The sequence below is a fragment of the Brugia malayi genome, assembly GCF_000002995.4.
Source record: "Brugia malayi strain FR3 genome assembly, contig: Bm_v4_Chr3_scaffold_001, whole genome shotgun sequence".
Classification (NCBI taxonomy): Eukaryota; Metazoa; Nematoda; class Chromadorea; order Rhabditida; family Onchocercidae; genus Brugia; species Brugia malayi.
In genome coordinates this window covers 8,761,833-8,782,498 of record NW_025062477.1, presented here as the reverse complement: position 1 = coordinate 8,782,498, position 20,666 = coordinate 8,761,833, and the positions used below count along the sequence as shown (strand labels likewise).

General features: G+C 34.1%; 6 protein-coding genes across 8 annotated transcripts; 2 read left to right on the top strand and 4 right to left on the bottom strand.

The window, feature by feature from the left end:
- Positions 1-753: 753 nt before the first annotated feature.
- Positions 754-4,318, bottom strand: Bm7327 (Uncharacterized protein; the record flags this gene model as incomplete). Its single annotated transcript, XM_043080509.1, has 8 exons — positions 754-957; positions 1,178-1,449; positions 1,623-1,834; positions 1,922-2,102; positions 2,417-2,803; positions 3,254-3,486; positions 3,717-3,867; positions 4,069-4,318. 8 exons carry the CDS (start codon positions 4,316-4,318, stop codon positions 754-756), a joined length of 1,890 nt encoding a protein of 629 aa, XP_042936443.1.
- A 1,037-nt stretch (positions 4,319-5,355) lies between these two features.
- On the bottom strand, positions 5,356-5,913 carry Bma-josd-1 (Uncharacterized protein; the record flags this gene model as incomplete). Its single annotated transcript, XM_001901287.1, has 1 exon — positions 5,356-5,913. The coding sequence occupies one exon, from the start codon at positions 5,911-5,913 to the stop codon at positions 5,356-5,358; it is 558 nt and encodes a 185-aa protein (XP_001901322.1).
- Positions 5,814-6,096, top strand: Bm1639 (Uncharacterized protein; the record flags this gene model as incomplete). The annotated part of the gene is made up of 2 exons (XM_043080508.1): positions 5,814-5,922; positions 6,041-6,096. 2 exons carry the CDS (start codon positions 5,814-5,816, stop codon positions 6,094-6,096), a joined length of 165 nt encoding a protein of 54 aa, XP_042936442.1.
- A 676-nt stretch (positions 6,097-6,772) lies between these two features.
- Positions 6,773-8,689, bottom strand: Bma-mrps-33 (Uncharacterized protein; the record flags this gene model as incomplete). Its single annotated transcript, XM_001901286.2, has 5 exons — positions 6,773-6,859; positions 7,064-7,165; positions 7,524-7,720; positions 8,006-8,074; positions 8,674-8,689. 5 exons carry the CDS (start codon positions 8,687-8,689, stop codon positions 6,773-6,775), a joined length of 471 nt encoding a protein of 156 aa, XP_001901321.2.
- Positions 8,690-8,831: 142 nt separating this feature from the next.
- On the top strand, positions 8,832-11,660 carry Bma-pro-1 (Uncharacterized protein; the record flags this gene model as incomplete). 2 transcript variants are annotated; one of them, XM_001901285.2, is made up of 10 exons in its annotated part: positions 8,832-8,849; positions 9,060-9,174; positions 9,259-9,455; positions 9,538-9,671; positions 9,977-10,154; positions 10,397-10,504; positions 10,569-10,764; positions 10,818-10,972; positions 11,130-11,186; positions 11,469-11,660. In XM_001901285.2, 10 exons carry the CDS (start codon positions 8,832-8,834, stop codon positions 11,658-11,660), a joined length of 1,350 nt encoding a protein of 449 aa, XP_001901320.1. The 2 variants fall into 2 exon arrangements, with proteins under 2 accessions (XP_001901320.1, XP_042936441.1); XM_043080507.1 differs by lacking the exon at positions 11,130-11,186.
- Positions 11,661-12,888: 1,228 nt separating this feature from the next.
- Positions 12,889-19,067, bottom strand: Bma-maco-1 (Uncharacterized protein; the record flags this gene model as incomplete). 2 transcript variants are annotated; one of them, XM_043080505.1, is made up of 17 exons in its annotated part: positions 12,889-13,102; positions 13,493-13,629; positions 13,848-13,975; positions 14,237-14,372; positions 14,603-14,762; positions 14,975-15,157; positions 15,270-15,425; positions 15,826-16,147; positions 16,250-16,516; positions 16,863-17,099; positions 17,398-17,549; positions 17,671-17,749; positions 17,819-17,929; positions 18,057-18,197; positions 18,309-18,435; positions 18,528-18,699; positions 18,976-19,067. In XM_043080505.1, the coding sequence occupies 17 exons, from the start codon at positions 19,065-19,067 to the stop codon at positions 12,889-12,891; spliced, it is 2,814 nt and encodes a 937-aa protein (XP_042936439.1). The 2 variants fall into 2 exon arrangements, with proteins under 2 accessions (XP_042936439.1, XP_042936440.1); XM_043080506.1 differs by having other exon boundaries at positions 18,093-18,197.
- Positions 19,068-20,666: the final 1,599 nt, after the last annotated feature.

Below are 20,666 nucleotides of genomic sequence, written 5' to 3'. Positions count from 1 at the left end.
TCCAAATAATTTCGTAAACCTCTACATTCAAAATCACCCGAAAATTTCCTAACATAGAATTAAAACCCAGCAGTCTTTAAATCATTAATTTCCTTGAAGCTACTCTAGTAAAAAATAACGACTGGATTTAAATATATTTTTAGGGCTTGTCAATGAAACTTTAATATATTTCACAAATAAAAATAAGAGTTTGAAATAACGGTAGTCGACTTTTGACTTTATGAAGAATAGTTTCATAAGATTGTTACTTTTATGCAAATTCAGTAAAACAAAATAATTTATATAAAAAAGGAAAAGGCATAAATTAAAATAAAAAATCGAAACAAACACAAAATTATTACAGTATACAACTTCTATATTCAAAAACCACATAGAATTTCAATACAATTAATAAAACACGGAGAGAAAAAATAGAAAAGAAGTATATATATATATATATATATATAAAAAAAAAAAAAACAGCAATATCAAATTGTAACCAAAGATAAACCACACGGACCAAAGACGGAATATACATTTTATAACAGGTATAATTTTTAATTCAGTTTATACAATGTATTTGATCAGATATGAGAAGAGCACTCAGTTAAATAAATTTAAGTAAATAAGAAAACAATATAAACGCAGTATAATATCTTGAAAGAATGTAAGGATTGAAAATATCCATGGTCAGCAATTTCTGTGGTAAATCAAACAATACCAGTGAACATTCTTGAATTGTAGTATATAAAACAATAAATATTTTAGCTAACATTAATTAATAGTATATACAGAACCACTCAAAACATCCCAAGGAAAATACTCATCTTCAGAAGGATTTTCAGTACCAAATGACTCGCTATTACCATCTTCTATTTCTTCTGGTGCATTGAAATTGTGACGTTCTTCCAAAAACAGCTGTTCAAGCGCTTCAGGAATCTTACATTTACAGAGGTCTGAATAACACAAAGGGCACACCTGAATGAATTAATGATTGAAGATTTTCTAAAATAAATAAAATTTTGTCCTTCCAGAAAAATAAATTCTTCTCAAGCATAGATAGCATAGACCAATAAAGTATCTTCAAAACCAAAAGCTATAATTTCCAGAGAGAAAATAAAATACTAGTTATCTAAAAAGTATTTACTGGCATATTGCTTCCGATGTCAATCTTCTTTATCAAAGATAAATCGTGGACCTGTTTAACACACAGCCATTTTTTTAAGCATTCACTATGGAAAAAATGATTGCAAGGTGTTATGCGTGCATCTTCCAGTATATCAGACAAACATATAGCACATGCATCGCGTCGTTGTTGCAATGCTTCTTTGGATACACGAGGCAGTCGTGATAAGCTCGAATATGCTGCACGTCGTGATTGCACCCTAACAATTCCAGCTTGTAGTCGCCTCCAAACACTAAAATACATGTAGAACACCAGAACTGCCAGACTTGTTAATGTCCAATGACCTGCAAAATAGTTTTGTTCGACACCCAAGATTTTTATAAAAATATACGCAATCTTGAACAATACATACTATTTTAACAATAGAGTCTACAAAACGCACGGTTAATAGAAGTTAAAAATCAGCTGCATCCTATCTTACTAAAAATCGAATTACTTTACTGTGAAGTGAATCCACCTTTTAAGGATGTCAAAATACCGAAGCAAACAACATTCAGTGCAAGTAATACTTCAACACCACAAGTAATCGTTTTGCATAGGAATACGACGTAGTCAGCTTGTCCCCATGCATCCATAGACTCTGTCTCCAATCTATATATGGCATACACAATGAGAGCTGATAACGTATGTAGTGCCGTCAGCAAACAATTTGAACCTATTATTAGACACCTGAAAAAAGAATCAATTCCTGATTAGGGAACTGACTGTTAAGTAAGAAAACACACAAGTCTGAAAATATTAAATGAAAATTCTAACCACAAGTCAATGGGTAGAAATCGAGTAACAGCAATGGAAGCACAAAGGGATGCCACAAGTACAATGATAGCCAGAAAAACAGATCGCATATGTTGACCTCGGTTCGTCGATCTATTTGCAGCTAACGCAAGTATTTGTGGTTCAAGAATTTCGTATAACGATTGCAACAAGGCAGACACAACTGAACAAAATTGATATTTAACATGTCAAGCTTAATCAGTAATATTGAAGGCATCGAAGATTTCCAAAAAAAATTTCACTGTCATTTATTGAATGCAAAGTAATTTTACATGAAAACTTTCAGTTTCAGGAATTTTTTAACATCAAGCTTCAACTTTGATAGAACTTTGTTTCAAACTCGGTTTATTAAACTCATTTGTACCGAAATGATAGATATGGAACGAAATAACAATCATCTCAGATTTAGGCGATCTGTAAAGGCGATGTTTCTCATGCTAGTGGAAAAACCGAAATAAGCCATAATAAAGTGTTCACCAATGAAAAGAACTAGCCCAAGTAGGAAGGCTTTCTGCTCAGTTCGCATCCCGAGAACGCCTGTTTGTGCACAAAGCAATGTAAGTGTTAGTGCTCCAGTATAGCCGCCGTTGGCCAGAACCTGTCTATGACCTCGTTGTCCGCCAACAGTACACTCCGCAATAGTCAAAATTTGCTTACAAAAACAGCTCACAGTCAATGCCAGTGCTAACAATGACAGCGGAGTGTTTGTGCTTTCTGCCACTGATGCTAGGAATATTGCACCAATTTCACCAAAATCTCTTCCTTTTCCAGTTAAATGTATATATACTCGAACAAAAAACATTATTAACCATGCTGAGATTAATATTTCTGCGAGCCGTAAACGATACCACAAAATAGCAGCACCTGCAAATCCTTACGGCTTCATGAATTTATATAATTATGTTGTTAGCAGTGAACAAACTTTTTAATGCTTCTGCTCAATTAGAAAAAAATCTCAAAAAAATATCTCACATTCAAAAAAGATGCAGGAGTTACATTTGTTTTTGTCATAAATAAGGACGAGTGAAGAGAAAGAAAACAATGTTACTCGTTCTTCAATAATGACCGACAAACATGGACTACCCAAAGATTTATAAATATCAAAGTACCAATGACGGCAGTGACTTTGAAGAAATGTATATTGCATAAAGTTGAACCTCATCTTTAATCTTCTTAATTAATCAGAATTCACTATTGGAATATGATGTCTTTATTATTCTCAAAATCTTAAATTCGAAATTTTAAATCTAAGCAAAAGGTAATTACGACAGGATCAAAGAGTTATAAATATCAAAGTACAGAATTAACACTCACCTCCTCCAATACCCTGCAGAATTACGATAGCTTTAAGGTAGCGCACTAAATGACGCATAGACAGTAGCAGAACTGAAGCTTTGTTTAAAACATATATGCAAATTACCAATACTGCCAGAAAACAAGCCACATTATGAGCAATGATTAAGCGATCAATAGGCACTGAACACATTCGAGCAATTATTGGTATCAAAAAAACTGCAAGCGTAACTCGTGCAATATCATTTTCCAATCTTAGAAGACAACTTTGAATTACACAGAGCACCAACTGAAAAGTACTGATCTTTCAAAATTAAAAAGCATCTAATAACCAAGTTTTTTCTAAGCAATTGCACATCAACTTATATAATAGAAAGCATTAATGAAAGGAAGTATCATCCTTTTGATTAGTAGAACATAAAAATAACATATCTGGGCCAAAATATGAAATCCGTGCCGTTCTAATTTCGTGAAATCATCCAACTTCAAATCAGGATCACCATTCTGCTCCAGTTGAACATATCGAGATGAGAGATAATGTGCCACAGAAAACAGCAGTAATGAAAGTATGTGGAAATAAACTTGGACAAGTTTGTAGAGAGGAAGAAGAAAAAACATAAATGATATAAGCACAACTGGAACCAACAAATTTTCATTAGTAAAAGAAGTGTATTTTTTGAAGACTTATGCCAATTAGTAGCTCTTAACGAACTAACTAAAAAAGAATTCTAGCAAATTGCTATATAGGATTGAAATAAATTAATAATAATAATACAAAGGTAGTAAAATAGCACTAGAATAATCATATTAATTAAAATCTGGAATTTAATGGTCACCTGTATAGCTCAGTATCTGTGCCCCAGTTCGATCAAAATCCCCCACTTGAATAAATTCAATAATTTGATCCATTTCCAAATATGATGAAAATGACTGCTTGAATAAATCAGTACTAAAGTGCATATCTCGACTACGCCACCAAAGCTCGAATAGAAAAATGCCAGGTAATCGTATGGCAACTTCCATGCAATGTAAAAATACTATTCGAGGATGAACGCTGAATGTTTCCACCGCTTCACCAACGTCCATTTCATTAGAAATTCATCAAACAAATATTGCCTTAATTTCTTTATTCATTTATATGCTTAGATTTGAATTTTTTGTTAGCAAAAGCATAATAAACGAATGTGACCGTAAGCAAGACAAATTCTCACTGAGAAAACTCTTTCTTACATAACAATATACTTATAGAAACATTTGAATTATGAGAAAAAGAACTGTCTTCCTGATGTATTTGCAATCAGTTATCATTAATTATCACCACAGTCATTTTTCACTTCAATGTCCTTTTCATTAACTTACTAGAAACCTTTGAGTTCCTAAAAAAAAAGTATAAATACCTTTCAGGTCTCATCGACAATCTTGACTGCCATTTTTATGTATTCTGGAGTTTTCTCAGTAGTGTAATAAAAGTTTGAGAAAAAGAGTCCTTTTTAAATTCAAAATAACAATACTCAAAAGAGCAACCACTTTTCGAAAAACTTTGATTTAATGAAATTCAAGCACCATTAAAAAAATTGTAAAGCTTTATGGCTTCCGTGTTTTGTTCCTTCTTAACCATTTAGCTTAATTGCTTGCAAATAATACTTACTGCGCAAAACATTCAACACCAAATAATAAAAATAATGAGTCATGTGAAACACGAAAAACCACATTAATATAGTCTACAAGAACATAAGTACGCGTATGTAATAATTAACAGAAATACCACTTCTTTCAAGCAAAAACTTGAAAAAATGCTGATCACATAAATAATCCACTGTATTATCAAAACTTCGAAAGCTCGATATTGTATAAATCTCTAAATATCATTTTCCCGATCCTCTGAGATTTGAAAGGATCTAAGACAGCCTGTAAAGAAGGCATAAAAAGTAAAAGAACACTACGAGTTTTTATTTCGGTAGCGCTATAGTTACTGTTTAACGCAGAGTTAACTATTGAATTAAGTCTCACTTTTAATTTCAGTACACTGAATTCTAAGGCAATGGAAAGTATCTTCTCTCATCGTAGTAATGTTAGGCTATTCAATACATTTCTAATTATAAGCGAATAATAAATCACAGCAGTTAAACCGAAAAATCATTATCGAGCAAATAATTGTTAGCATTTTGAGGTTCAACGACAACTAATAACTGAGCTCCCTTTGCTAATAACGAATCTGAAAATGCAACGAAGTCATTAATTGGTGCTGGTTCGTTCAGTTTTGAATCGAAATTGAAAAATCCAGCAACACCTATTTGCCGTACAGTAAACCAGTGATGCCCTGTCCAAAACGGTATAAAGCCACGTGATGTGATATTGAATATGAAACCGAAAATTTTCGAAAAATTCAAGCAAGCAGTGGAACGCCTCGAATCAAACCAATTCAATATTAGATTTCGTGTTTCCAATGCCGCGATCAGTACATTGATGTCATAATTACCAAAACCGAACAATGAACGGTGTCGATTGAACCAGCGCGACCTATGTAAATTTTCCGCAATACAATCCAAATCAATCTTTTTAAATTCATTTCTCTGCAGCAATGTATTCAGCGTATGCATTAAACAGAGTTGCATTTGTTGTTTCTCGTGATATAGCTGTCCTGTTGAGACTGTACCTCCGAAGGAATCATAAACATTCATCTATAAGAAGTTATTTTTTTGTAATATCGTAGCTATAAATTATGGATGTGTAACTAGAGTTATATGTCACACGTCAACGGGTTGTTGACCTTAGAATAAAATTTTGTAATCAGGCTTCATGCTTTAGGATGCAAGTACTGCATGTTGATGGACAATAATTTACTCGGAATATTAAGATGTTAAGATCATCGTTATTTCAACGAAAGATATACAGTCGGCTATACTGCACAACAGTCTCCAATAACACTGAAAACAGAATAACATGACAGTATTAACAATTTTATTTCTGATATCATTACCAAAAAATGATACTTGGAAGTAGATTAAATTATCCTGACAATTTCTTACTTTTTGTTATTTTTTGTTCAAACAAGCCGCTAAACATCCTATGCACAAATTCTTTCCATTTATCCAAAAATTACAAATGCTGACTTCCAAATTAAATGACTAAACTAATTCCTTTCCTCCATGCAAGCGAGCACTTCAGTAACGTTAAATTCTAAACAGATTTAAAAAAAAAAAAAAAAAAAAGATTACTAGGATATTCCGCCGCTTTTCATTTCCTAATGCCCAACCTTCTTCTTTTTGATAAAGTCATAAAACCAATAAAGTAACACGACAAAATCACCAAGTAAAGAAAGCATCTACTATTACAGTTATGTATTAATAAGATAACGAAATTTTTTCGGTATGCATAATTATTAAATCAAAGAAAACTAAAGAAATGTTAACACCGTGGTTAGAAAGAGACCTGAAATTTTAAATAAATCTTCATTTTTTTTTACATGAACAATATATTCACTGGAACAATGTATTTGAATCAAACGACGTTGAAACAAAATTTCCCTTGTCATTATATTTATTTCTTCTCGCCTCTGAGCTGAGCCCTTTTACCTTGCCCAATTGGTGGATAAAGCATTTTTCCTCGTGCTGATTTCAATCGATTCTGAAATATACAAAAACCTTACTTTCTCAAATCTTTGATAAGCATTATCGAATTACGATGAAGAAATCATAAAATCTGATATAAAGCAAAAATAAAAGTTTTCTTCTGTGATGAAGAAAACGAAAGCACTGCTGCTGTTTTGCAGAATTAAAATTCAATTTAGTTCAATTTCAAAGCTTTACAAAGTATTATTGCAATATTTACCTGCACTTCTCTCCATACAATGTGTTCATCAAAACAAAGACCATGGAAGCGCAACATTTTTGTCAAATAGTGGAACATTGGTTGATTAGGATAATAATCAATCTAAATTTACATGATTCCCTTTTCTCCTATTTTTATTCAACTTCATCTATAAGTTGTAGAATTTTTAGAGCTCTGTTTTTCTTTAAAATAAGAATCAGTGCTGGGTATCCATTTTATCCTATTTATGCACAGTACATTGGGGAAAAAGTTGCAGCATCAATACCTGCAATAAGGCTTGGTGGCTTATACTCACTTATTCTTAAAAAGTAATCATTATCGACTGAGATAGGCTGAATGCAATTGAGCAACATAACGAAAAATATAAAACTAATGGTAAAGGTTCGATACTGATCTTCACTGAAATGTAAGGAACACTTTGACAAGAAGTACTAAGCAATCATCAACCAAACGAACTAACTGCTTTGAACGACTGTTGCTCCAACGGCTCTTCTGACATAACCCTTACAACTTTCAGATTTTTAGATTCGGTTGTTCGCTGTGGCTCAGTGAAAATACGTCTCGATAAATCATTCATATGTCTCCCATATTCTGTTTCACAATTGATTCCTCGAGTAGCTAAATTGATACGTGACAACATCGTTTTCACCGCAACTCCTACAAAATTTGTATGAGCCATTATTTTCTTCTTAAATTTCATGCATTACTCATTCATTATTTTCTCCTTTTCTGAAAATGCACAAATGCAATGTTTTTGAACTTACATAACAACCAATCCCGTTAAGAAATGCTACTCTCAATCATTCTACACAAAACTGATCATATATTTGAAATGAATATCAAACTGACAAAGCAGCACGCTCAAAGAACTTATAAAACACATAATGACAGCAAAAACAACCAATTCCGTAAAAGTGCTAATAATCCATGTGTAAAAATAACCGGTTTTTGATAAGCGCAACGTATGGTTCGTGCGTGTCGCCAATGTTTTTGTTCTCATAGCCATTGTTCCTGAAAATATGTACAGTGATATATTTTCAGCATGTATTTTTACGGCAGAAATTAGAACTGCCAATAAATTTGTGATCAATTTGTCTATTTGTTTCATTCCCTAATAATCCATATTTCGGTGGATGATGATATACGCCAGCAATAATGCAAACAGAAAACAGTGAATTGAAATATCTACATAATTCTTTTTTGTGCAGTACTTTTTAAAACTAAAATACTTAACAAATACATGAGCTATATTTTCATATTTGCAACAGCTACATGTTTCGAAAGTTCTTCAGTAAAATAATTGTGTAAAATAACATTCAGTATAATAGATCATATCAAGAAGAATTTTTATCCTTGATCCATTGTAAAGTTGTCCTCGATTTTAATTTTTAAATACTTGATCGATGATATTGGAGATCCATAGGCAACTTCTCCCATTCCCTTCCTGATGAAAACCATATTTCTTACTCTTCGCACCAACAGTCAGCCAAGTTTTTTTTACACCGATCTTTCATTCCTGTCCAAGTACGATGTTTCAAGTTACATATCTTGTCATCCCAGAGAACTACCCAATTCCGAAACTCACGCAAGACCTAAGGTAGAACACTTACCCTGTCCAGTTCGCATACATTAATGGAACACCTGATACGTGGGGACGAAATTTTCACTGCCGCTCCCATCATAGTGAGATGAAATGGTGGACGGTTCATTCCTAGATAGAAGTTAAAGAGTAAGAAGGGAAGTGGAGTAAAGTAGTATTCTCTCTGCAATGGAATATGAGGCTGAGGTATTTTTACTTTAACTCTCCTACACAGAATTGATTCGCAATCGAGAATTTGTTTGCATTCATTACAGTAATGGCATTCTATTATGAAATATGAAATACAGTTTGTTTTTTTTTTGCATCACTGTGACAAATTTAGGAGTTAATTATAAAATCATATTTTATATATTGTGCTTTTTGAAGGGTAGTTCTGTTGGAAATTAATATTTTCAGTATTTATTGTTAGCAAGCGAAACAAGCGATCCGTATGCAACACTGCTAATCAGCCCAAAGACGGGTGTTTCCCGTTGGTCTTATAAAGGAAATGAACTACAAGGAGCTCGAACAGGTTAGGTTCCAAGATTTTCGCCTAAAAGAGTGGGAAAATTGGGAAACTAAAGTTTAGTATTTGCATATAGGCAGTTGTTTGCAGGATCCGTTGAGATGGTTGGTAGCAATCATTTTATTGTAGCAACCAAAGACAAACCGTTACTTCATTTCCTTTCTATGGATAATAGTAAGCGCCTCCATGTCAAGAGTGTGCTTCCCAAGTCGGTGCATCACTTAGCTGTAACACCAGATGGTAGCTTACTGTTCGCTGTAATCAGTAATGAAATATACATATGGATTGTAAGTCAAATATACATATTTTTGATTTAAATTGCATGTTTAATTCACCTTTTGTTACCCTCTATTCTTCTCAAAGTTACAGATAGCCACAGGCGAACTTATTGCTATAATTAACGGTCATTATCGATCAGTATCTAGTTTATTACTGAATTCCGATGGTTCGCTCTTAGCGTTTGGGACGGAGGATGGCAGCTTATGTGTGTTTGTTGTTGCTGAGTAAGTTTTACTTATAAAAGAAGGTTTTTCTGCACGGCAGGAAAAAATCAAAGTATTTTTCATGTGTGTCCCACTTTTTCATAGACTTTTTCTCCTTCAGTATTACTTATATTTGCAAAAGAAATAAAATAGAATTTTCCTTTCTACAAATTCTTCACTCTCCTAGAGCTATATGGATAAAAATAGTATGTATATTCCATGTTTTACATAGTAAATAATCACAAAGCAAAACAATATGTTAAGATATCATTAACTTGAGTGAAATAAACCGCTTAGAAGTTTGATATTTCAAATTGCTGTTTTAGGCTGGTATCGAAAAACCCAGCTTTTGAACGTACCGTCCCATTCCGTCAATGGCGACCACATTCTTTACCCGTTAGCGATATTGCGGTAACACGTCATAGTAATGCTCGTATATTATCGTGTTCCAAGGACCATACTGCCGCACTACACTCAGTTACAGCTAATATTTGTTTGTTAAAGGTAGGTTAGGGTAGAAGTTGGACAATCTGCGTTGCCTCCATATGTTTTGCATTTCCTTACTTGTAAACTCTTAAACACACATAAAAAACCATATTATTTAAGCAAAGACATCAATAAGTTCCCGATTTATGAATCACTTGTTTGAAGATTATTCTTTTTGTTTTTGCGTTCCCCACCATTTGGTTTTATGAAATGGACCATTTAACATTATGTAATTACTGACTGGTTTGGTTTTGTTTTAGATCTCATGTGACATGGCAATATCATCCTGTGCAATTGATCCCGCTGAATGTCGATTGTTTTTGGGCACTGTCGACGGATCCTTGGTGCAATTAGATCTTTATACTTTGGTATGCTCATGAGAGGAATTGATTCATGGATTATTGGGAAAAAGAGGATGCTTTGTCATTTCAGAACAAAACAGAAGTGTCGCTTGTAATTAGAGAAGAAACTAGTGGGAATTTACAGCTGTTCAAGGGCCATTCTGCTGAATTGGCACGATTAGATGTAAATCATGATGGCTCCTTGTTGGCATCCGGTGATGTATGTGGTGTTTACGTGATCTGGGATATTTCGAGTCGGCAGTGTTTGAAGACGGCATCTCTAAAAGGTATATTCCACGAAATCTTAACTAGAGTTCTGCTGTGTATCTTTTTCTTTAAGGACCCATTTGCAAGTTGAAGTTCAATGCACGATGGAAAGCTACAGAAACAGGTGGCAAAAACAAACCAACACTCTGTGTCTCTAGTCTCAAGCGGCAGAAAGAAAGAAAACTACCCGCTCTTGTACCGTTGCAGGATGGAATATCCAGTGAAAAGGTATCACCACTTCCAACTTATTTCATTAGTTGTAAAAATACTTTAGAAACTAGCATTTTACTGATGACTTCCTAGAATAAGTTAATATAATCTAGCCGTGATACAGAAGTCTGTAAACTTTAATTTTTTGTTTTTTACTTTATTTGTTTTTTTCCAGGATGAATTTTATGCTTTAGATCTGGACAGGATCATATCTAATTATGCTAAGGTGGAAGTAAGTATTTAAAAATAATTCTCTTTCACGTCTCTCTATACTTGGAATTGGTATCTGACTCCATTGATTAGTTTTTTTTTTTTTTTTTTTTTTTTTGTTTGTTTCTTAATGAATTGTATATTCCCAACAGAAGCCAATATAATATAATTAGAATGGTAGGTCAAAATTGAAAGTAATTAGTACAAAGAAACATGGAATCAGTCTTCAGCTGTAACGATAGCCCAATAAGATAGGATTACACTAAAACAAGAGAAATTAAATTTCTAAGTAAACTCTCTTTAGGTTCACGTTAATACTTCAAACGACGATGAACCGTACAGTGAATACACCACAGAAGACTTAAAATTAGCGGAAGGCGTGGAGAATTCAGATTCAAAAACAATAGAGGGCTTGAAAATGAAAATAGCAACCTTGGAAAAAATAAATCAGCAAATTTATGATTTTGCGGCATCATTAATAATTAACCGGAACTAATTCGATCATAAAAAACTTCAAAACAATACTCCTCCTAAGTCAGTGCGTAACTGGAAATAAGTCTTTGTATACGTGAGCTAATACTGTGAAAACTGGACGAATCCAAATAAATGTTCATTTTATAGTAACAAATTGGTTCCAGGTCGGTTAGAAAGAGACTGGTCTTATACTATTTAAATGGCTATGAAAGATAAGCTTTTGTAAGACGTTGAGTGTTCTTCAGCTTTTTTTTCATATCTTTGTCTTGTATTGTTCAGAAATTCTCCTTACTTGCTTACGAATGTTTGTAAGAAAATCTTTTTAGTGCAAAAAAATTAAGACTATACATAATACAGTCAATATGTATATGATTTGGCTGTAGTTGTTATCCCAAAAAAGGAAGGGATTGTGAGACAAACCAGTGTCAATTAAAAAAAGGAGAAATGGTAAAACATATAATAGCAGATTATGTCTCCGAAAATTTTTTGAACAGAAACAGTCATATTTTAACAATGAACCGTAAGGAGAGATCCACAAGAGAAACCAAAGTAAAACATTTAAAAAAAGAAATGAGCACAGCTCAAGACGAAAACAAATGAAATAGTTATCAGCAATTGAAATAGGCCCATAGAAACAAAACAGCTAAAATATTTGCTCATATGAAATTTCATTTCAATGAGAAAAATGATCTGTTTCAGTGAGAGATTAATGTGAATAGCAGTTTTTTTAGCGCATTTCAGCTTTTTTTTTTCAAATGCTAGATACGTTTCTATGGTATTTCTGGTGTTGTGGAGTGAAGCACGATAAAAGAACGTCATCGAGCAAGATCTATATGTATGTATGAGGAACAAGGGCTTTTGGGGGTAAGAAAGTAGGTAAGGAATAAGTTGGCCAATTCTAAAATTCACAGCATTCTGGCGAGTGAAGCAAAATTCCAAGTTGTTAAGCTCCAAAAGAAACCCCAACAAAACCGTAAAAAGGTGACAAGGAAAATAATTTTATGAAGTCCAAATGTCGCGGAGCTCAAATGAGACGGGAAACTTTGCTTGAGATAACGACCACAGTAGTGTTTGCATCGGGTAATACTTCAATCACTATGGATACATATGACACCGGAATAACTTCATGTACAAGAAAACGTACGTCACTAAAGCATTGAAAGTAATCGAACTAGATGAAGATGAAGGAAAAAAAACCGGAACGAGTATCCGAATGGATTCTAATTGATATTTTTAAGAACTACAATAGCTTACGAATTTTTTGGAGAGCTGGTGTTAGTCGATGCTGGGCTAAATTTGCTGTTTGTGAAACGAAAAGCGTCTGAACTGACGTTGGGGAGACATGATGACGGAGGTGGACTCACCGAGTCTGGCGGTATCGTAGAAGTCTGGTGGGATATCGTGACTGGACTATCAAACAGGGAATGTTCATCATGAGATGAGTGTGTGATGAATGTATATGGCCTAAAAATGCTAGATATATGGTTATCACATAAAATACAATCATCAAGTGACGACCACCACTTTGCATTCTAAATTACTGATAATTTTGAGCGAAGTAGAAACAAAACAATTTCAATAAAGAATTTCAATATTTCAATGAAAGAAGTGGCCAAATGCAGCAAGGCTAGATAATATTGATATATACCACATATATTATTTGGAGCCAGCAAACTTCATCATGAACTTCATGATGCATTATTCTTAATGTGAAAGTAAGCATAACTTGTCACATCTGAAAACACGACTGAAATCCCCCTTACGGTATACGTTGTTATCCCTTAGTGAAGTATAATGATAGCGCGGTAATTCATTTAAACATTAAAGATAAAGTACTACAGTAACAACACTCACATGTAAGTATTGCCTGTACTGTTGAAAATGTCCTGTTCTGTTACTACATGTGGTTTCATAATGCCGCTAATATCACTGACAACAGATTGCATAACAGCGCTACCTGCTGGACTGCAGCGTGTTGTTTTCACTTGCAGCTAAAAAAGTTAACATTTAAAAACTTGGAAGCTGTTTATTCATGATTCATGCAACATAACGTAAATTATTAACAACTCCTTAAAGGACATTACATATTACCAATTTCATCTTTCAGAAAATAGTATAAAAGTCAAGAAGTATTCATGAGTTTTAACAGTGGATTTTCTTGCACTATGTTATATCAAATATTTATTTAGTTTAAATTAAAAAAATATACCGATACTCGATTATCTCCAGTAGGTGATAATTTTGATTGGTCATCTGTACCACTTCCAAATCGCCCTCGCAAATTCATTAACTCAACATTTTTCAGACGCAAATCTGCTTCCTTTGCAAGAAGCTGTTCTGTAACATAACTTCCAACAGTTACAGCCTTCATTTTCGAGTCTCAAGTTATAATCTTTATGTTCGATATTCAGAACAACAATTATAGAAAGCGAGAAATTACAGATTTCTGCAAACTTCGCTATTAATAACTACATTAGCACACATAACTCACACTGTGATGATGAATAAAACCTCATCAGCTTATTCTTTCATTTTCAAAGCACGAATGAATCAAGTGGCTTATGAACAAAAATTACTGAAAAATAGAAAGGAACTGACGCCGGAAATCAGCCATCTGTCCTCGTGCTTCATTTAAAGCATAAAATAATTTCTGTTTTAGTCGATTCTCTGCTGACAATGAGTTCTCCAGATGGGTGTTTTTCTCACGAATAATTTGAAGTGTAGCATGCAGTCCCTGAAATATGTTTATTAAAAGCAGTTAGTCCAGAAAATAGTTAAATTATGAAAACTTCCAATTTGACCAAATTTGATAGGTTTACTTGCTTTGGAAAAATTCACCGTGTGGAAGTTGAATTTACAATAATAAAACATCTAATAAATTCGATATAATTTTGACTGCACCGGAAGAAGACTTTAAGGAAATATTTCTCATATATTTTAATTTTTTTTATTTATTAAATAAACCTGCAAATCATTGCTTTCTTTGTACTGCCGTAACTGCCGCAATTCCTCTTCATGTTCACTTATAAGTTCCTCCTTAGCCTTCAGTTCACGTCGAACGATCCTTAGTTCCTTTTCCAAATCAGCCTTCCTTGTTCTACATGCTTCACCACATTCAATAACTCTCAAAATACAATACACAACTTTTCAAGAATGAAAAACCACAGAACTGAAAATATACTGAAAAATAGACTGCTTATTAGCCTGATTGTAGAGAATATACAGCCGCAGCACCACAAGAGAGACCGTGTTAGCAATCATTTCCTTAGAAATTTGCATAAAATTACTGCAAGAAGTAGCGATGCATTTACAAGCTAACTACAGTTAGCGACATACCTGTTTGACTGCGCTGCGGCTAATGCACGCGCAGAAGCGTGCTCTTCCTTAATTTTGCTACGCTTTTCTGCATTTAATTCTTTTTCTAACTCATTTTTTTTCATTTGTATATCAATTAATTTCTTTTCTAGTAACTGCATCGTTGACTTATCCTGTTCGCGTGCCTTCATTATATTTGCAAGCCTGGAAAAAAAAATTCATCCACTTTAAAACAAGAGGACGTTCCACTTTAAAAGAGAACGAATTTTTACTTTAAATTCAAAAGTTGTTTCAAATATTTCACAGAGAAACTAACTTATTTTCACTGTGCTCTTGCTTCAATTTTAACTGATGTAATTCCCCTTTCAATCGCTTTTCTCCATTAACATACTGCTGTAGCATGAAGCGTAATTCCGTTTCTTGTGTTCGTGCCACACGTAAGTCATTACGTAATGTTTCCAATTCTTCAGCACTAAAATATACATAATCACATAATCATCTATGAAACTTCATAACAAATCAGATTGTATCAGATAACTGACTTATTACGACTACAGTTTTGTGGATAATGCTTACAGAATTTCATAGCAGTCTACTGAACAACATAACATGAATAACAAAAAATAAAAAAAAAATACTACTGAACAACAAAAAAATTAAAAATTATACATATATGCTTCAAACTAGTTTTCTGTAAGCACAACTTCACTTCCATCTCGAAATGAATGGTCCGCATCCTTATAGTGGATCAGTTGAGATAAGACAAAAATAAACAAATTGATGTTACGATTTCTCTTAGTATATATGGGTTTATATACTAAATGTTGTGCAGGAAAACTTAACTAAAAACTAAAAATTAAAATGTCACTAACTCATATTCGCTGGCCTTCCTATCAAAAGCGGTTGCATCGCATGCAGATGGATTTCCATTTTCAACATTAATACCGCTAATCGATATACTTTGATAACCTGTACTGCTAGCAGAATTGTACATTTGCCTATCCTGCTGTATACTACCAGCTGCCAGATTTAAGAAATTATTATTTAATGCGCAATTAGCGCTCAATGTTGATGACGATAACGCAGTTGCAGGTGTCAGTGGCGATAAGATATAGCCATTGTGATTTTGTATATGACGTCCCCGTGAACGTCCACCTTTTGCTCGAGAATAGTTTCCCGAGCTCGAAATGAATACTAAAATATAAATGAATTTTCGAAGCTCAGAAATTCATGAAAACCCTTCAGGACCAGATATATTTCAAAATATTTGACACTTGTTATAAGAAACTGAAGTACTTTTATTTTTTTTCGAACTGGTTGAATGCCGATGAATAGATCCTAAACGATTAGAACTTGGTGAAGCATCGTCTGGTTGAGATGATGTTTCTTCTTGGTCCATCATTTCATCCTCGCTTTCCATTTCATTTGAAGACAGTGATATACGATCGTCTAATGATGGTGACGGTGACTCAACAACACCACCCAATATGTACAACATTATGCCCCAAAGTAAATCCCATATTATGCGCCATAAATACATTCTTGGAGTGACCGACAGTGAAACTGTAAAAAATCGACTGTCACACACATTCTCACTCTTTCCAACCTTTGAAGGGAACTGTGTCAGTAAACATCATAATTTTCTGGTAATGAATAACTCGTCAAGTCACGGCATTTAGAGTCCACGGTTATTTTGCTCAGTTGAAGTTAATTAAAACAGTGAAATGTTTCAGAATTTACGAGTTACAACTGTGAAAGATTGTCCATTTAATCATTATTGAAATCCAGCTATAAGGAAAATTATCCCGGCACCATAATTTTACGAAGAATGCCTAATAAATTTATTTCTCTTTTAGAAGACCTCATTTACTTTTTTTTTTGGAATGAGAGGATTTTACTATTAACGAACCAGAACTAGCTGTATCATCATCATCGTTATTTTCTCTTACTACTCTTTCCTTTCGTATTGATGATGACCCATTTGAGGGAGCGCAAACTTTTTTGGAATTAATGGCCACATGCTTCCAACTATTTTGCTTCCAACCCGTCCCACGTGAGTTCTTCCGATGTGCTATGACAGCTGATGAAGGTGATGCACAAATAGCTAAATTTTGCAACGGACCAGGGCAAATTTCGGATTCATACTCTGAAAAGAATGGACAGATTTACTTCACTCATTTCAGTAAAAAAATAAACTTTTGCTCGCATCTAATTTAGTGAAAACATACAGAAATAATTTAAAACATTTTTCACAAGAGACGATAATTAGCTCGTTTTTCACTCATTAACACTACCAATGATCGATGAATTTCACAAAAGTAGACTGATATGCTACACATAATCCGCCTTCCTCTAAAACGCTTTTGAAATGAAATCAAAAATGTGCATTACAGTTTTGCAAAAATTGTGCAACAAAGGCAAAACTGAATGCAAAAAAAAGCAACCTATTTGTTCTTGGTCCTGCAATACGGTACCGTTACATCGCGAATATATTTTCGGACCTTCATATAACGAAGGTAACGCCTCCATTAGAAGTTTACAATATACTTCGTTAGCAAGAGACACTTCACGCTGGCGTCTTTTCACTCGCCAAAGTCTGACAACATGTTTTCAAATGTTTTCATAATAAATTAACAATGATGGGTCAACATATAGTCTAAATACAGTTAGAAAAAAGTGAAATTCGAGAGCAGTTATGTTACCAAATAATTCCATACCTAAAATAAGTTTTGAGACCAAATCCAAACATAACAACTGGATATCCAATGCAGTGTGCGGCAAAGGGACGACAAATATCTGAAGTCAACGAAGAACTGTGTGCAAAAGCTGCCATTAATGTGACACCAAAACGACCCAAAAAATTACCGACAGGATTAACAAATCGTGCTGGTGGATAACATTCTTTCGAAGAATCACTTGTAACCTCGCCATTGGTTGATAAATCACGTAGTTCTAGCCATTTCGTCAATATACCACCTGAAATTTTATTAATTTAAGTAATTAGTTCGATCAAATTTAAACTCAGTGCAATGAAGGTTAAGAAATATCAGATTTGTGTAAGCTTATTATAATAAAAGGAAAACGAAATTTCTGAAAAAAATACCAGTTAGAAAATTGAGTGCCAACCCAAGCGTCGAACCTTTTAAAAGCTGCAGCGGCGAATCTCCTCGATAACGCCAATTATACTCGAACGATATTATAGCGATCCACAGAAGCAAATGAGCTGAACCAATACCTCGTTCTGCTACAATTGTTAATGAATTTTAAGAACGTCGAATTGTAAGAGATTTAAAGAAAACAGTTTAAAATATTGAATCCAGAAAGATAGAAAATGTATTCCACGAATTTTCTATACCTGTCTGCCAAATTAGAAGGATCCACACATATGTGCTTGCAAGGAAGAATAGCAGCTGAACGGGAAGAAATATAAAACATATAAGGTCCGTTGTTACTGTCGCACATACAAAAAATGCAGAGAAAGCCTGAAGACGATAATTTTGAAAAATTGGTATTTAACTTAAAATTTAGAACATTTTTGATACACTTCTTTGGTAAAAATAGGTAAGAAACATACAGAATATTGCAATGAGCTAACGAAACCCTGGAATCGAAATGAGTCGTAGCAATTGCGCATAAGTAACCAAACCGGATATAATAACTCAAAACGAAATCCGATCAATAAATCAAGCGCAATACAACTCAGCCACAGCAATACAAATTTCACGTATGCGAATCCACCGAAATGTCTGTAAAGTGTCATTTTAGAAGTGGTGAAGAAGCAGCAGCACACCATCAGCGATACATATCTCGGGCCAGAGGCAACCTGGAACTACACAATTCTATGTTTCATCATACATGCAGAAAAGTATCCGGCAGTTAGCTAATACGAGCGAACCAATAGAGGATCATTCCTTGTACAAAAATACATGAAAATTTTAACAGTCAACTTATTGTATCATGGAAACGAAAAATGACCTCCGCACGTGAAATATCATTATATGAATATAACAAAGCTCACTAACCCACAACACATTGTTTCTGCGATACGGCCGCGTCCCTTCAAATTTTTGCGTAATTTTGGCACATCCATCGTTCGTGTTGTTCTCTTCATCATTTCTGAAGACCAGCTATTCTCTCAGACAGTAATTAACTAAAAAATATTGAAAACTCTTCAACTTTCACACATTTAGAAAGGAAACATTTTAATGTAACTTCTTAAACTACACGAAGCATAGCACAATATGACATCAAGTAATACAGCCGACTTTTTAAATATATTATAGTTATTTGTTCCTACTTTGACTGTATAAACGCAAAATAAACATTAAACCAGTGAATAACGCATCCTGCAGAGGTGGGAACATAAACGTAAGTTAGGCGAGTTTACAGTTGATAATTATTCTTAAAGTTATATCGAAACAAGTTTATAGTCTTAATAGAAAAAAGTACCGCAAAAGTCACTTTGCATAAGCAGAAAGCGAGGTTGTCCCTTTATAGTTTCAACATAACAAAAATGTTGTGAATCTACGAATGAGCATTATCAAAAGAACCCACAGTGCTATGTCTATACGCAGTTATCAACGATACTGAAAGTAACATCTCTACTAACATTAATATGAGTCCTATGCCTATAATCAGGTAAAGTGTATATCAAGATGACGATTTAGCTCACTGTCAACTTAATGTAAGTAATCTCATGACATTCATGGCTATCACGGATATTAGCTGCATTGCAAAATAGGATGAATCTGTGAGAAAACAAATCATAAGAGATTATCAACAAAACGGAAACAAAAATGATGGAAAAAAGTGTTATCGACTTAGTCTTGCTTCATTGCAAGCTTTCAAGTGCAACTGACAGCAATCCCTCAACAAGCCTCTACCCCACTGCCACACTCTTCTTCCCCGACCCTTCTCTTCGCCTGGACTTTGTCATCATCACCACCATTATCATTATTATTATCATCATCATCCTCATCTTTATCATCATTTCATAATGACCATTACCATCATCCAGGTAATCCTTCCTTCCTTCTAGCTAACTCCCTGCTGTGTCCAAAACTACCCATCTTATTACTTCAAGGCCGATTCCCTCACTGTCTTCCTTTTCCAGATGCAGATGAATCAGTAGTAGCAGTTGGTAAGCTTGCTATTTTCCCCTCTCGTTTCAAGTTCAATTCTTTGCAAGTCTTATAAGGCCACGATCCAGTCTCTATCACAATCATCAGTCAAATTTCAGTCCATTCCATTCCACGCTTCATATCCTCTCTTTCGTCCTTCGTGATACATTCATCCCTTTGAGAGCCTATCCTTCCTTTAGCTCGTCTTTAGCACATCCACGATTTTATAATTCTTTATCTTTTTAATGCATTTCACCATGTACAACCTCTCTTACCTCGGGAATTGAAAATTCTTCTCTTCCTACTATCGAAATCGGTCTGAAGCAAAACCAGTACATTTTAACGCTTGATGACACGCCATGCCACTCATGTGTGTTTTTCGGTGTGTCACCGAGAAAGGAACTAGAATAACCATAATGGAAATCCACATTTTTGATCCTTTTGTCTACTGCAAAACAGAATTCAGCCTAAAGTTCTTTAATGAATACCAACTTAACGTCATATTCCCTCACTCAACCGTACCTTATTATAATGTGACATATGAAGGAAGGAACATTTCATCAACTTAAAAATACAGTGAAGCTGCTATACTC